We start from the raw sequence: 16,316 nt of genomic DNA, 5'->3' as shown, positions 1-16,316 counted from the left end.
GCCCACCCCTGCTGTCCTCCTCTGCTTGGCCTAGAACCCAATTTTCCAGTGGGCAGGCCCTGTTGGCAGTCTGGGCAGCTGGGCCTGCTAGCTGGAAGGTTATCACACTTCTGCAGAATGGTAGCAGCCTTTGCTGCCCAGAGAAGGGGGGGAGCTGGCATCTGGGCTTTGCCCTGCTCGCTGGGGCTGGCAGAGGAGCTGCTGGAGCCGCTGGTAGTCCAGGCAAACCCGAGGGCGGAGGCCGAGCGCCTGGCCCTGGCGGGCAGCGGGCCTGGAGCAGAGGATTCCAGCTCTCTCGCTCCCACCCAGCCTGGTGCCAGCTCCTGCAAAGAGCAGGGATGGCTTGTTTTCGTGTCAACTCTGCCCTAGCTAGCAGGGGACTATCAAAAATTAATTTAGAGATTTCACTGCCTTTGGCCGTACAGAGCACAGGCTGCCTTTCCCCTCGTCCCCGGGAGCCCTGGTTCTCTCTACTGAGTGTTCCTGCCGAGTCTCCAGCTTCCTAGCCCACCCCGGGCTGCAGCTGTTTCCAAGCTCCACCCTCCAGTCAAACTCTGGGTGCTTCTGCCTCAGTTACCCCCACCTCTGGTTCACTGCCTGAGCCTGAAAGGGAGGTGGATAAACAGAACTTGATTAGAGAAGATAAGGCCTGCCCTGCAGCCCTGCCCAGCCCACCCCCTAGCTGCAGGCCTGAGAGAGCCTCTTCCAGCCTGTCCTTGGCTCTCTTGGCTCCTTGGAAAAACGAGCACCACAAGGGTAGTAAAAATCACCTCTTAAATGAAAGCTGATGACTCCTGTCAAAATGTTTTATTATTAATCTCACCATTTAGCAATCTCGTGGCAGCAGTGAGGCTTAAATATGTGTGTACACACGTGTGTTAACTACATCGGGGAACGCAGGGCAGAATGACATTATCTGGACCCCATTCAATTAAGGTAGATCTTATCTGCAGTAATTGGGGAGCCCATGCCACTTCGGGCCCAGCCGTGCTGGGGAGCCGGCTGGGGTGTGGAGAGAACGCTGGCTGCCCGTGGACTGTGATGACCGCGAGGCCCCAGAGAGCTCAGCCGGCTGCTCATCCCGGGCTGGGCCCCGTGCATCAGGCCCAGGAGCTTTGTGTCCTGTCCGCGTCTCACACTCGCCCTCCCAGCCTCCCCTCTGTTCCTCAGGAGGGCAGATACTACCCCCGGGGCCTGTTTTCTGGTTGGGGCCCATGACTTTTAGTAAAAAGACGGCCATTGCTCCAGGGTTGTTTTTAGATCTGAATACTGAAATAAGCCTTGGGGACTTGACCTGATTCTTAAGTTTCTGGTGGGTGATGGCTGCTTAGACGGCACTGTCCCTTCTCTGTGCCCAGCCTCGGTGTGGCCTGGGGATGGAAGTCTCACCCAGGGCCGTACAATGTTCACGCTGTGTGAGATGGTTGACTTTGGGTGTTGACTTGCTAAGCCAGTGGGCCCCAGCTTTTTAGTGCAGTGCTGGGGTTGGGGGAGCTCCCATGTAATGAGGGGGAGACAGGAAGAAAGGGGAGAGAGGAAAAAACAGCATTAGCGGGTAGCCCACAATAGCAACAGCTGCAAACAAAGACACTTGCCCACTTGGGTCTTGTGCGGGAAAACAGGCTGGTGGTGGCACCTGCAGGGGTCAGTGGGGTGGGAAGGAGAGGCCTGGGGGTTGCACGAGAGGAGGGGCTGGCTGGTGGTAGAAGATCTGGGCAAGCATGAGATTTGTGGTTGGCCCCCTGGCTCTGGGTGAGGGGGGAGGTCAGGGCTGGACATTTTCTGCCTTGAACTGGTGGGATCAAGGGCTTTGTCCTCCAACTGATGTGAGCTGCTATGGCCTTACCAGGTAGCTGCCCTTTCAGGCTCAGGTTTTTCTTATCATGAATCCTTGCTTGTCACTGTGCTCAAAGCCCTCCTGTGGGCCCTCACCTCTCTGTCCACACCATGGCCCACAGGTCCTGCTTCATCTTGTGCTTGGCACCCTCTCTGACCTCTCCTACCTCTCTCTCCACTGCCTTCCAGTCATGCTGGCCTCCTTGCCGTTCCTTGAACATGAATGCTAAGTACATGCCTACCTCAGGGCCTTTGCACTTGCTGTTCTAGCTACTATCTGTTGCCTCCTGTATGCGTCCTGATGGGGATTGAACCTGCAACCTAGGAATGTGCCCTGATCGGGAGTCAAACCTACCACCTTTTGGTGTATGGTACGATGCTCTAACCAACTGAGCCACCTGGCTGGGGCCTTTTACTGTTTTTAATCTTTACTCAAATGCGACCTGTACAGGGAAGCCTTCCTTGACTTTTTTCCCCCCTGAAAAAGTCCCTCTAGGCCATTCCCTGTGTCCTTACCAGCCTTATTTTTTCATAGCTCCTTGATTCGCTGAAGTGCCACACATCTGTGTATGGATGTATTTATTGTCTTTCCTGTGCCACCCCCTACGGGGACGTTGGCTTCACAGGGCAGGTGTTTGTATCTGTTTTCACATGGTGGCTGCTCAACACATATTTGAGTGATACATCGAGTGACTGAATGGTTGTAGCAGAAAGGATTGTGTTCTCTGCCTGACACATGGGGGTTATAAAAATTCAGTGCAAGGTGTGATTCCTGTCCATGGAACCCTTGCTCCGGGCTCTGCCTTGGTAGGGTGGCTGCCATGCTGGCCCTGAGCAGGGACCCGGTTTTGTCTCGGTATTTATTGAGAATTGTTTGAGTGTTTTGAGCCTTGGGCTAGGCACAGGGACAGAGGTGAGGGTGGTGCTATTCCGACAGGCCCTTAATGTGCTCCCAGGCTCATCAGTGCCAGATGACAGAGTTGCTGTAGCATTAGCTGTGGAGGAAGGAGATAATAGGAACTGGGATAAGCAGGGCAGGCCTCCTGGAGGAGGAAGGATCTCGTCAGGTGGCTGAGTATCACAGGGAGGAAGCTGGAGGTAATCAGGGAGGGGGAAGCACAGGCAGTTGACTTAAGGTTTTTCCCTCCTTTCTTGCCATGGGCATTAAGCTAAATAATTACTTTCTCCATCCTCCTTCCTTCTTCTTTTCACACATATTTCTCAGTGCCCACCACATGCCCAGCACAGAACGAGTTGCTTCTGAATCAGGCCTTTTTGTTGGAACAGGGAGGTCTGGTGTTTCTGAACTTGGGAGGGTTCACGACCTAGGCTGGTGAGCTGGAGCAGCCCCAGGAAGAGAAGGGAAGGGGGCCTGTGCCTGGACCCCCACTGTGCCCTCCTCCTTGCTCTAGAACAGGGCTCAGGCTGAATGAGTGACTGGGAGCAGGGCTGCTCCTTCTGTTCATGGATAAATCGAGTACCTGGGAGAGAAGGGTGGGTCGAGCCCAGGAGTCATCACTCACATCATTCAGTCATTTCCACAAACCTGCTGGGGATGCCTGCTGTGCAGGCGGGGATGTGGCAGTATCAGGAGGAGTAGAACAGGATCCCCTCAAGTGGGGAGAGAGTTGTGCTACTAGGGTGTCAGGGAGCTAATTGGTCACCCCCCTTCTCCCCTGGACAGAACGGGAGTCGTGCAGGGTAGATCACCCTGTCACTGGCCCGGCTGGGGTGGAGCATGGCTCTGCCGACCTGCTCCTCGAGTCCAGGCTGTCCAGCCAACCCCGCCTCTGCCCGGCCAGCGGGGTCCCAGGGCCAGAGGTGCCGGAAATGAAATGCGTGCTGAAGGGAACATGAGGACCGTGAGCGGACCAGGCCCCAGCAGGTCAAGAGGCTTGGCTTCAGGAAGGCAGAGGACAGGGCCCTGGGGCAGCCCTGGGAGGGCCTGGCTGTCCTCGCTGAGCCCCAGGGGCGGGACTGGGGAGCAGGGTCTGGGAGCCCCTCAGAGCACTGCAAGCAGGAGGGAGCCCCCGGGTCCCCCTCCACCCTGCACGGTGCAGGGTCACTCCCTCTCACTGCCCTGTATTTTGGAGTTTGGGAAAATTCCATTTCCTTGGGCTTGGGAAAATGAAAGGCAGCTCAGTGAGAACTCAATCAGAGTTTAGTAAATCACAGTAGCGATCTGTGGATCTGGTAGTTCCGTGGTTTGTGGTTCTTCCTGGCTCAGGCCCTGGTTGCCGAGGGAAGGATTTAGGTTGGACCTCGGGGAGCTTGGAATTCTGCTTGTTAAGACTGGAGCCCTCTGCAGCCCGGAAGCAGAGACCCTCAGATGGTGGGTGGCTGGGCCAGGGCAAGGGGGGACTCCAACCCCCCCTCGTACCACAGCTCCCCTCAAATCCCCTTCACGGAAGAGAATGTTCTGGAAAATGCCGCTGACCAGCGAGCCGTTGCCATGTGACATGACTGTCCTCTTCCCGCTGCTCCTCTCCTTCCTGCCCGTCTGCCCCCTGGAGCCAGGGCCCGCAGCAAGGGCCAGAGGGAGAGCGGGCAGAGGGGGCAGGGAGGAGAGGCCTGGGTGAGGGGAGCACGCTGGCTCCGACTTGCAGCCACCCTGGCGGTCTCCCCTGGAGAGGGAGCCCCTAATTGTCCCAGGGTGGAGCTTCTCTGGCTGTTTGGACTTGGAGGGTGATGGTCTGAGGGCTCCCAGCCTCTCCCGCCTGCTCCCCTCCCCTGCGGATGGAGGCAGCCCCCTCCCAGCCTCTGCTCTTGTTGACTCCTTTCATTCACAGGTATTTTTACTTTTCCCTGGTTCCTGTTACATGATCAAAGGAAGGAGGGGGGCCGGAAGCTGCGGCGGTGTGCCCAGCTCTTTGGAGAAGCTCAGAAAAGGCCGCCCGGCGGGACCGAGGGAAGGAGTGGGGCCCGGTCCCCGTGGAGGGGGGCTCTGGGCAGTCCAGCCAGCTCGGGCAGGACCCCCGTCCTTGGGGTCTTGATTCTGATCCTGGGCCTTTTGCCTCACTGAGGCCTCCTTCCCCATGTGGATCTCTGTCTTTTCTGCGCGCGCGTGTGTCTAGTGTACATGGTGTACGTGTGGTGCCTGTGTGTGCACACTGCCCAGCCCACAGATGCTCAGGCTTCAAGGAGAAGCCACGTTGCACCTCAGGGAGGACCTGGAAGCCTGCCTGTGCGCTGTCTCCCAGCCCAGTGCCCTGCTGCGGCCTCGGTGCCCCACACCCTGCACTGGGAATTCAGGAACACCAGGCCTGAGCCCCCAGGCTGGCAGAACTGGGCGGGGCCCGCGTGGTGGAGTGGTCCGGCCCGCGCAGGCTCTGTGTCCCCAGGCTGTGTCTCCAGCTGGGGTTTGGTGCCTCAGTCTCCTCATCTGGGTGATAAGGACAAAGACACCCCCTGCTCGTAGGGGGTGAGCACTGCCCGAGGGAATGTAAACAGAGCACTGAGGACAGATAACATGCGGTATGTTATCATTTGCTGTTATTTCTCCTTGGGACACTATTGGCACTTGGACGAGACAGTGTTTCCTTGTGCGGACTGTCTGCATGGCACCTCTGACCACTGCCGGATGCAGGCTAGTAGGTGACTCCCTGCCATCATTGTGACAGCTGAAAATGCCCCTCCAGGGACAGTATGTCTCCTCGGCTGGGTTTTCCTCCAACCCACCCATTTTACAGGTTTTGAAACTGAGGACTCTCTAGGGGACATGCCTGGTCCCCAGCAGGGCAGTAGCAGGACGTGGCATCTGTCTAAGGCTTCTCCAGTTTCTCATTCTGAATTGCTTAGTACTGGCATCAGCAACCAGGTCCCCACAGCCACCTGGGAAGGAGCTCTGATGAACTCACATGGAGGTGTGTGATGATGACAGTTCCATTCAGCTGTAGCCACCCCCTCTCCTGTGTGTTAACAGCTCTTACACCTCCCCAAAGCACAGACCCCAGCCCTAAGCCACTGGATCCTGGCTTCAGGGGTGGGGGTGGTGTTAGGAAGCTTTCCTGCGGGCATCCCCGGGGCTCTCTGTGACTGGTGCTGGCTGTGGGTCCTGGCCCACCCTGACTTCTGGGCTTCCGGTTCACCTGCAGAATGGGCCAAGGAGAATTAACAGTGTTCTTGGTCTCTGAGGAGCTAGCGGGGAGGGAGCGTTTTGATGAGGGGTGAAATGTGAGGGTCCAGAGGGGCTTGGCAGAGAAACCCAGGACTTGAGGCTGGATTCGCAGGTTCTTCACCTGGTGCTCCCCTCCCGGTCGCGGGAATGGAGCAGTCCGGGCCTCTGTAGGGACTTCAGGTGGAGGGCTGGCGGCTCTGAGACCACAGCTTAGCCTCGGTGGACGGACCACATCTCCTGGGAGACCTACTCCAAACACAAGCCCTTCTTCCAAATGGTTAGGAAAACCGAGGCACACAGTGGGCAGGTAGCTTGCTGGTCTTCATGTGACAAACCCATGAGGAAGGGCGCCTGGGCTGGCCCTCCAGCCCAGCCCTGACTCAGCTTCCAGCCTTCTCCCTGTGGCCTGAGCTGAGAGGAGGGAGGTTGCTGGTTTTGAGCCGGGAGGCTGGGGGAGGGAAGGAGCCCCAGGGGGAATTAGCCCAAATTAGCAGTGAGATGAGGAAGAGCTGGTGTCTTCTCCTCTACCCTTGCAGATAAATATTTAATCACAACAACAGTAATAATGACGATGATCCTAATAGTGTGCAGTAGCTCAGGCCGTAACCTGAGCCCCACTCTCGGGGAGGAAGTGGGGAGAGAAGGAGCAATGGACACAGTGCTCTCTGCCTGGGGCCGCTGGCAGCGGTGGGAATATGAAACGCGAGGGCCCACCTTGTGCTCTCTGAGTCAGGAGCATCCTGAATCCCTGATAGCCCCAGCTTCCCCCCAGCCCTCAGAGAAGCAGCCCCCAGCCTGGTTCCTTCTCCAGGGGCCCTTGTTGGCCTTCCTTGTCCCCGAGTCCCCAAAGAGCCTAATTGTCTCTGGCTTTTGAGCTGGGAAGCTGGGTGCTAGGTGATGTTCTGCTGGTCTCTACCTATGTGACTTGGGCAAAATGCTCTCCTGCTCTGGGCCTCAGTCTCCTCATCTCTAAAATGGGGTTGGGCTCAAGGGGACTGGTTTCTTATTTCTTTGTCATGTGGATGAGTGTTGAGGAGGGGCCCTGTCCCTCCCAAGTCCAGGCTGTCCCTGGGGAGCATGCTCTCTGATATCCAGGCTCTGATGGCAGTGGGTACAGGCCTTAAGAAATGTTCAAACATGACCCATTTTCTGCCTTAAGCTCTCCCATTTGCACTGAAGTTGCGCAGCAGCCAGGAGGAAGCGAAGATGAGGAGATATGTGGAGTCTTTGGCGATAACCTCCAGCGTCTCCTCTCAGGCTCCCGATGAGAGATCAGAATAGCTAATGTCTTCTTTGGGCTTCTATTTGATTCTCTTTTTCTCTCTCTCTCTCCCCTCTAAGGTTGGTAGGAGGAGAGCATTGGAGCTGTTTCCTCTTTGATGCCAAGATACGCCAAGCTAGGAGCACGCTCCCCAGTTCACAGTCATCCACCAAGAACAGGCCTGCAGGACGTGGGGACCAAGACCAGAGCTTTGCTGCATCGTGGCCATTCCCTGCCGCTGGTGTGCATGGCCTGTGTGTGCAGCTGAGCCTTGGCCGAGTGGCAAGGAGCACTGGCATGCTTTACCCTGTCGGCAGCCTGCAGCCACCTTGCTGCTGAAGCTGCCCTGGAGAGACGCGTGGGGGCTGCTCTACCTATGCCCACCCAGGCCGTGGGGCCGGGGGCCTGCCAGGGGTAGGAGTGGGGCCTGCTGTTCATGGGTCTCTAGGGATTGCCGAGATGCCTGGGAAGAGAGGCTGGGGCTGGTGGTGGGCCCAGCTGCCCTTTTGCCTGCTCCTCAGCCTTTATGGCCCCTGGGTACCTTCCTCCCTGGGGAAGCCGAAGGGCCACCCCCACATGAATTCCATCCGCATAGACGGGGACATCACACTGGGAGGCCTGTTCCCGGTGCACGGCCGGGGCTCAGAGGGCAAGGCCTGTGGAGAACTTAAGAAGGAAAAGGGTATCCACCGACTGGAGGCCATGCTCTTTGCTCTGGATCGCATCAACAATGACCCGGACCTGCTGCCCAACATCACGCTGGGCGCCCGCATTCTGGACACCTGCTCGAGGGACACCCACGCCCTCGAGCAGTCACTGACCTTTGTGCAGGCGCTCATCGAGAAGGATGGCACAGAGGTCCGCTGCGGCAGTGGCGGCCCACCCATCATCACTAAACCTGAACGCGTGGTGGGCGTCATCGGTGCTTCAGGGAGCTCAGTCTCCATCATGGTGGCCAACATCCTTCGTCTCTTCAAGGTTAGTGCCTGCTAGTTGGCCTCGGAGGTGTTCTTTCACAAACGGTGCCAGGCCTGGCCAGCTCCTTTCTCCTCTTCTCTTCCTTACTCCCAGAGAGAACAGTTTTTTCCCCGGGAGTAGTATCTGAAAATTTGGGGCCTGTCCTACATGTAGAACTTAAGCCCAGCAGAGTGATGGTGTTGGGGGCGGCACCAGCATTGTGGTGCTGACCGTGGTGCTGAAACAGCACCTGCCGCTGGCAGCTCCTCGGTCAGCTCCACTCCTCAGCGGGGAATTCTGAGCCAAGAAGGGAAAAGGAAGTGCTGGTGAACAACAGGCGGGAGGAGATGTGCAGCCCGATATAGAAAAAGACAGACAGTTACACAGGTAGACAGATTAAAAGGACAGACAGATAGATGGAATGGGAATATGAGTGTTTCCAGGGAGAAAGGTAAGACTTATTCTGACATTGTTTTCAAATAATTGTAATTCCCAAGATGTGTTTTTCTTCTGGGTCACTACAAAAGCCCCGCATGCCCTTTCGCTACACCCCAAGATTATGGTTAGAAAATGTGTCCTGATTTTTCATATGGGCATTGGGCCACCGAGCCCACAGAAAATGGAGGTGAGGATGGAAAAAGGCCTGGAGCAAGCAGGCGGTCCCTGTTTCTGGTGCCCTTGGCTCTGAACCAAGCTTCCCTCACTTATTTCCTTCCTCTGCCCTTCCTCCTTACACACCTTCTCCCTTTCCTTCTGGAATCCCTCCCTGCTCCCTCCCTGCCGCCTCCCTTCCTCTCTTCCTGGGGCAGGAGCTGCTGATTTGCAATTCAATGGGAGCCAAGTGCTTTGCTAAGCTGGTAAAGCAACTGAAAGCTACCGTGTAGAGAGAAAAACATTTACAAGCATTTTACCCGTAATTATGTGCCTGCTCCTCTCTCGAAGCCTCCTTGTTTGCTCTGTGTTTGTGCATGTGTGCTTGTGCACATTTGTGTGCCCGTGTTTGCGTGTGTACTTGTGCGTACATGCTTGTGTGCACACATGTGCATGTTTGTGTGTGCATGTGCACATGCACATTTGTGTGTGCACGTGCATGTTTGTGCATGTGCATGCTTGTGTGTGCACATGCGCCTGTGTGTGCGTGTGTGAATGTTTGTGTGTGTGCATGTGCGTGTGTATGTTTGTGTGTGTGTGTGTGTGTGAGAGAGAGAGAGAGAGAGAGGGAGAGGGTAAGGTGAGGAGGAAAGTATGCACAGAGGAAGCCATTGAGTGCCTTCTTCCCCCTGGTGTCAGATTGTCAGCCTCTGGATGGATTTGGCCCCTTGTCTCCTCAGAGTCTCCAGAGTTAAGGATTGAGCTGAGACAGGCTGTCGGCCCCATGCAGGGTAGGAAACGCTGGACCTAGAGCCCTCTCATCTGGACCCTTTTGGGAACCCATTTGCCCAATCCCACCATGCCTCAGTATTTTGTGTTTGTGGGGGCCAGGTCGAAGTGGGGGTGAATGTTCAGAAGACTCCTGTGTTGGGGATGGTGTGGGTGGGAAAGGAAGGAGGCTAGAGTTGTCCTGTCATGACATGGGTGGGGTTGGAAGTTTGCCATGGGCTGCTGTGGGCTGCGTGTGCCGTGTGGTCCTTGCCTTGCACCTTCTTCCTGTCAGTGATGGTTTTACTTGATGATCTAAATGAAAGCACTACTTTAATTTGCAAACAAATGGTGCATGATGAAGAATGCAAAACAGAATTGAAGGAAGTAGGAGACTTGAAGGGAACTTTGCCCTTGCCAAGGACCACCTGGACAGTCCCTGGGAGCTGTGTTGCTCAGGCGTCCCCGGCGGGTTGACTTGGGAGTGGTAGCCTAGTTCCATCCTTCCACCTGCTCAGTTTTGCACAAGGCTTGGAGGCCTGGGAGGGGTGGGGCAGGGCTTGGCTGTCCCGCTGGGGCCTGGTGGTGGCCTGGGCTACCTGAGTCATCACATCAGCCCACCTGCCTTGGAGGTGAGGAGAGCCAGGTCATCTAGCAGAGGGGACAACCCCTGTCAGCCTGTCTGGTGGGGCACAGACACCCAGCCTCTGTGAAGGCCAGAGCTTGGGTGGGGCTGCTGCAGCTTCCTTATCTGAGCTTTCTATTAAACAGCCTGTTTGGGCCCTTGGGAGTATGACATTGGTGAGGGTCGCTCCCCATCTCCCAGAGGGGAGGCTGTGCCTACATTAGAGGGAGGTGGAAAAGATCAAAGGAACTGAGGTGTCACTTGACACATGGCAAAAGAGGTAGGAAAGGTCACTGTCTGCATTAGGCCTTAAAGTGTGTTCTTAGAAACATGGATATTTTGGGGTGAGGTGCCCAGTGTCACACAAGGGATAGGCTGTGACTTCTGTGCGAACTGTTTCTAGGATTGGGAAGGTCTTGGGTGGGATTAGGGGCTCTGGGGCCGAGTGCCTCTCCAGCCTAGGGGCTCACAGGTGTTCCTTCTCTGGTCAGGTGGATTGTGGATGTGGCCGGGCCTCAGTTTGCACCTCCTCAGATTAGGTTGGGGTGGGGGTCAGGGGCCCCCAGGAAAGGGAGGGGAGAGGAGAGATGGGAGAGCCCCAGGGAGACTGATGGCTGTGGTCGGCATTCCCTTTAACAGTGTTAATGTTCCAGGCTGGCGACAAGAAGGCTGTTCAATAATTAAACTGATAGACACGAGAGGCTGGGCGAGAAACTTAAAAGCCATTTACAGAGGCAAAACGGTTGAACTTTGGGGAGGGAGGTCAGGAGCAGGAGCCTCAAGCAGAAGAGGATGAGGGAGGGGCCTCTTGGGGGGCCCTGGGGGGCTGCGTTGTCAGGTGTTGATTTCAAAGGGCACCGTAGTGGGTCCCAGGCAGCTCCTGCTCCCACGAAGGCCATTAGCGGGTGGCTGGGAACGTCTGCCTGAGGCTGTGACAGCCTTCCCCTCAGAGGTGGATTTCCTGTGCACAGCTCCCGGGGAGCTCTGGCTTGGGGCACTGGGGCTGGTTTCCTGCCTAGAGAATGCTAATGGATGCAGTCAGGGTGTGAACAAAGCAGAGCCCGAAGGGGCCAGCCCCCTCCTGCAGATGTGGAACCAGCCCTGATCAGGTAGCAGGGCAACACCGGAAGTCAGGTCCCGCCTCCCAGACCTGACTCCTTCCAGGCTGCCTGCCCACATCCGCTGGGTTGGACGTGGGGCTCAATCCCAGGGCATCGGAAGCCCTGACTTTGGGAAGTCATGGGTCTGACAGCATATCCTCTGTGCTCCCACCTCCTCCTTCATCTTCCTTCATCTTCCTTTTGGCTCCATTCTCCGAGGAGAGGGAATATTGATGGATATAAAGAATGCCTTTTGGATGAGATCCTAAACCCAGAGCATGTACAAGGCCATGTTGTGGCGGCAGCCCAGGTTCTGCAGCCAGTCAGGCCTGGGTTTGACCCTCTGCTCTGCCAGAGTGCTCGCGCCATATCCTGTCACCGTGTCAGCCACTGACACCGCAGTGTGCGTGCGCCAAGACCTTCTCCTAAGAGCAGCCATTGTCGGGGGCAGAAGAACATACATATATGGGCCTTTGAAGGAAGCGCTTGTCAAGTTCTGGACCTGTACGAACACAGAAGGATCCAGAAATCATTTCATCGAGTCCCATCTTGGAGTTACAGTGGAGAGAACAGCGGAGGCTGGAAGGAGAGAGCCGTGTGCTGGCCAAGGATCTGGGCGCTGGAGCCAGGCAGCCTTGGCCATGTGGGCAAATTGTTTAGCCTGTTTGTGCCTCAGTTTCTTCATTTGTAAAATGGGGATGACAGTGGGCTCTTAGACCAGGTGTGGGATTGAGAGTTCATGGCCACGAAAGGCCTCCTGCGGTGCCTGGCACACAGTCAGCCCGCAGGAAATGTCATCGCGCAGCTTGTGGCTGGGTCTGAGGTCAGCATGAGAGATTCGTCCACACAGGAGAGGCTGGAGTGGGTGGGCAGTGACAGACGGTGACCTTTGAGGCTGATCCTGGAGGGGCCCCACCATCTGCTGGGTCTGTTGCCTCTCCCTGCAGTGTTGAGACTGAGCAGCCGACCTAACTTTCGGATAATGAGAGTTTTCTCGCTGTCACAAGTGGTGATGGGAAGAAGGGGTGGGGTGGAGTGGAGGGAGGGCACGAAGGGGCAGGCAGGAGGGAGGATGGAGGGGACGCCAGCCAGCAGGGGGTGGGCAGGTGCCCCAGCTTCCCAGAGAGGCCCGGCCAGGGATGCTGGAGATTGACGCTAGCCTGTGCACCGGCCTGGCTGTGGGTTCGCCTGTTGACGTGGGGCTGTCAGTGCTGCAGAGCTTCGCGGCTGCAGCTGGAGAAAGCCGCCTGCCTGGCGCTTGGCTGGTCTGACCCTCAGCGCCCAGCCCGGGGCTCCCGGGGGACCTTTGTGGCTTAGCTAACCCCAGCTATTCTGTTGAGGCTGTGGGTTTGGTGTCTTCAAAGTATTTTGACTGCACAACTAATAGAAACTTTCGAGAGAGCCCAGACACTCTTCCACACCTGGCCCTCCCCCCTGAACGCAGCTCCGTCCTCCCGGCGCCCAGGCCAAACGCCGTGGCGGCACCTGACCACCCTCTTCCTACTGTCAGCAGATCCCAGTCTCTCCTTTCAGAAAGCACCTGGACATGAGCACTCCTCACCCCCTGGCCTGCGTCTCCCCCTCTTCTCTTGCTCCCTGCCTCCAGGTGGCCTCTGCAGCCACACCTGGGCTCGGCGGCAGCGCGACCTTTCTAAAGGCCGCTTCAGGTCTGCTCATCACTGGGCTTAAGCTTTTCATGGACTTCCCGTTGCTCTTAGATTAACATGCAAACCCTGAACTCCATGCCGTCTGCGAGGTCCTGAGTGACCTGGAGACCTGACCACGTCCTTTGTCTCTTCCTGGTGCCTGTCACTCCCGTCAACGCTGCTCTTCGTGACGACACCGTGCTGTGTTCCCCAGGGCCCCTCGGTCTGCCGTGTTCTCCGCACTCTCGGAGGCTGGACCTGTACATAACCTTAAGCTTAAACGGACTTTTCAGAGACCGCCCCACCCTGCCCAGCTGGTGGCCATGTCGGCCGGCCTTTGTTTTTGTTTGCCGTCGGCCTCCCTCCAGCCTGCCGCCTGTCTCTGTGTGCCCCATGAGCTAAGAATGGTCTTTGTGTTTTAAATGAAGAAAAATCAAAAGCATCATCGTGTCATGACAGGAAAATTTATGACATTCAAAGTCCAGCGTCCATGAAGTTGGGTGGGAGCCCGGCCAGCAGCGGCTCATGCCGGGCTCATGCCGCATCGTCTGGGCTGCTCCCGAGCTGGGCCCAGCACTGAGCACCGAGCCAGACCCCTGCTGGGCCCTGAGCTGTGCCTGTAGGACCCCAAATGATGCTGGCCAGCCCTAGGCCCTCAGGAAATCTTGGCGGAAGGGACTTAGGGGAGTGAGGCCGCTGCAGCTGCACCTCCCTCAGAATTCTGCACAACAGCAGGGGCCGTGGTCTGCCGAGTCCCTGCAGGGCCCGCCTTGCTGCTGGGCCAAACCAGCGCCCACCAGTACCCACCTCTGGGACCCTTAGGCTGGGTCCTCGCAGCAAGCCCGGGGCTGGGAGTACCGTTGTTACCCCTGCTTTCCGGATGGAGAACAGGCACAGAGAACTTAAGCAACCTGCCCAAGTTCACACAGCTGGTAAGTGGTGGAACTGATGTATGAATCCAGGCTGTGCGGCCCTAAATCTACCCCTTTCACCACTCGCTGTCTATCTCCTGGCTGTCAGACTGGCTTGGGTTTGATCTGGCCGAATGCTCACTGTGAGGCCTTTCTGAGCCTCAGTTTACTCCTCTGTGAAATGGCTTCTCTGGGGGAACAACAATGTGTGCAAAACCTTTAGGTGCTGGGGACCGGTGTCACCAGAACAGTTTTGATAGACCTCAAGTGTTTGGAGTGCTGGGCGGCCCAGGGAGGGCCTGGTGGGAGGGTGGGCTTACGGAGGGCGGCCTCAGGGCTGTCCTCTCTGACTTTACAGCAAGTCTTCCCCTTGGCCCAGGTGTCCCTGTGTGGCAGGACTCTGGGAAGGGGGCCCAAATGGAGAGGAGAGAGGGAGAGTGGAGGAGGGGAATGTGGGCGTGGGGAGCAGTCCCGGGGGTTGGGACCCCAGACGACTCTGCCCCTTCTCCTGTGCTCTTGGCTGCACCCTCCCGTGGAGGGGCCGCTGGGGTACCAGTGGCCTTGCTCCGTGGCTCTCAAGCCTGGGGCTCATCATGGCCACCTGGGAGCATGCTGTTCCTGCACCTCAGAGGGTGATGAGACCTGGGGCCGCGTCTGCATCTGGACACCTGCTGGGAGGCTCTGCTGCCCGCTGGACTGGATGCTCCGAGTTCCCCTCAGGGCGCCAGTGTTCCTGCCTTGCCCGCCTCTCCAGGGAGCGCCCCCCTCCCCGCAATCTCGCAAGCCCCCTTTCCAGGAGGGGCACCTGGGGTGGCAGGACCCCTCTGAAAACAGGTGCAGGAGTGGAAGCAGGGGTTCAGCCCTGGCACGGACTGGCAAACAGGCTCATGTTGCAGAATTAAAAGAAGGGAGCAGAGGCCTTTGGGGACCATTTCTTGGAGACGCCCTGGAGGGAGGCTTGGTGGGCTCTCAGAGACCAGGTCGGAGCTGACAGGCCCCTGGGCGAGGTGCGTGGCGTGGTGGAGGGGCTGAGTCTTGGGAGGCTCGGGTTCACGATGGCTGGCTTCTGGCTCACACTCTCATTGGGACCTCGGTTTGCCCATCTGTAAAAAGTTTGTTCGTTCGTTCGTTTGTTTGTTCCCCAAATCTGAACTGGACACCCCTGAACCTGTCACTGCTGGAGCAGTGGCTCTCCACTGGAGGCACCCAGGGAGTGTAAACTCTGGCACTGCCTGACTGGTGTCTCCCTCTCCCTGTCTTTAAAAATCAAATCAAAACAAACAAACAAAACTCCTGGTACTGGGCTCCACTCCAGACATGCAGGTTTGATTGGTTTGCCATAGGCCTGGGCTCCCCAGATGACACCCTGTGCAAACCAGGTGGAGAACGACCACTGAGCAACTTTATACAGCAGGAAACAAAACGGGGAGACCTTGCCCTGGTGGGGTTCCCTGGTGAAGGGGAAGGCAGGCAGCAACAGGCAAACACACAAACATGTGCCTTGGTTGGTCTGGCTCAGAGGCAGAGCGTCAGTTCGCCGACTGAAGGGTCACAGGTTCAATTCCTGGTCAAGGGCACGGACCTGGGTTCAGTTCCGGGTCCCAGTTGGGGTCATGCGGGAGGCAACCAATCAATGTGTCTCTCACTTTGACGTTTCTCTCTCTCTCTCTCCCTCTCTCTCCCTTCCACTCTGTCTAATGGAAAAATATCCTTGAGTAACAATTAACCAAAAAGTGAACAAACAAAAAAACCATGTAATGACATGGGGAGCAGTTCCCTGCAGAGCAAAGGGGTGCCAATTTAGATGGAATTAGAGGTGGACTTTTAGGAGAGGGGGAATTTGCCTGGCTGGTGTGGCTCAGTGGTTGAGCGTGGACCCATGAACCAAGAGTTCGCCAGTTTGATTCCTGGTCGGGGCACATGCCCATGTTGTGGGCCCGATCCCCAGTGGGGGCATGCAGGAGGCAGCCAATTGATGTTCTCTCTCATCGATGTTTCTATCTCTCTCTTCCGTTCTCTCTAAAACCAAAAAAATATATATATATATTATAAGAAAATAGAAGAGGGGGCATTTGTTAATCAACCTGTATAGAGTGAAGGGGGTTGCCCTATGGATAGCCGTAGGAAGAGTGTTCCAGATGGAACAAGTGCAAAGGCCCTGGGGCAGATTGTGCTTGGTTGTTGACTTGACCCAGGAGCTCAAGAGGGAGGTCTCAGATAGCTCTGGAAGGCAGGAGGGGAGGATCAAGATGGGCAGAATTATGTGCGCCTTTCAGGTGTGGAAGTCGAGTGATATCATGGGAGCTGGCAGTGGGTGGGTGCACAGGAGGGCTTGGTAATATCCATCCTTGTCTCCTGCTGCCAGAGCGTGGGAACCTCCGGGGCAGAACCTGGTTCGAGGCCTACAGGTGGGCACCCTGCAGTGCGCAGGGGCAGCTCTGGGCCGTTGGCAGAGGGATGACTGGTGAGCGCCCCCAGTCCCTCTGTGTGATGGTCCTCGGGTC

The 16,316-nt window shown here is 56.9% G+C and overlaps 1 protein-coding gene across 3 annotated transcripts in view; it reads left to right on the top strand.

The window, feature by feature from the left end:
• Positions 1 to 16,316, top strand: part of GRM4 (glutamate metabotropic receptor 4) — a 112,689-nt gene that overhangs the window by 3,501 nt on the left and 92,872 nt on the right. For 2 of the 3 annotated variants that reach the window (XM_036248497.1, XM_036248499.1), the window contains exon 2: positions 7,295 to 8,192. In XM_036248497.1, coding sequence (XP_036104390.1) covers positions 7,674 to 8,192 — 519 coding nt within the window. In that variant the 5' untranslated portion in view covers positions 7,295 to 7,673. Of the gene's footprint in view, positions 1 to 7,294; positions 8,193 to 16,316 lie in introns of those variants that run through there. The other variant, XM_036248498.1, reaches the window with a different exon arrangement.

Source organism: Molossus molossus, unplaced genomic scaffold, assembly GCF_014108415.1.
Source record: "Molossus molossus isolate mMolMol1 unplaced genomic scaffold, mMolMol1.p scaffold_m16_p_8, whole genome shotgun sequence".
NCBI classification, from domain to species: domain Eukaryota; kingdom Metazoa; phylum Chordata; class Mammalia; order Chiroptera; family Molossidae; genus Molossus; species Molossus molossus.
This window is presented reverse-complemented; position numbering and strand designations above follow the sequence as displayed.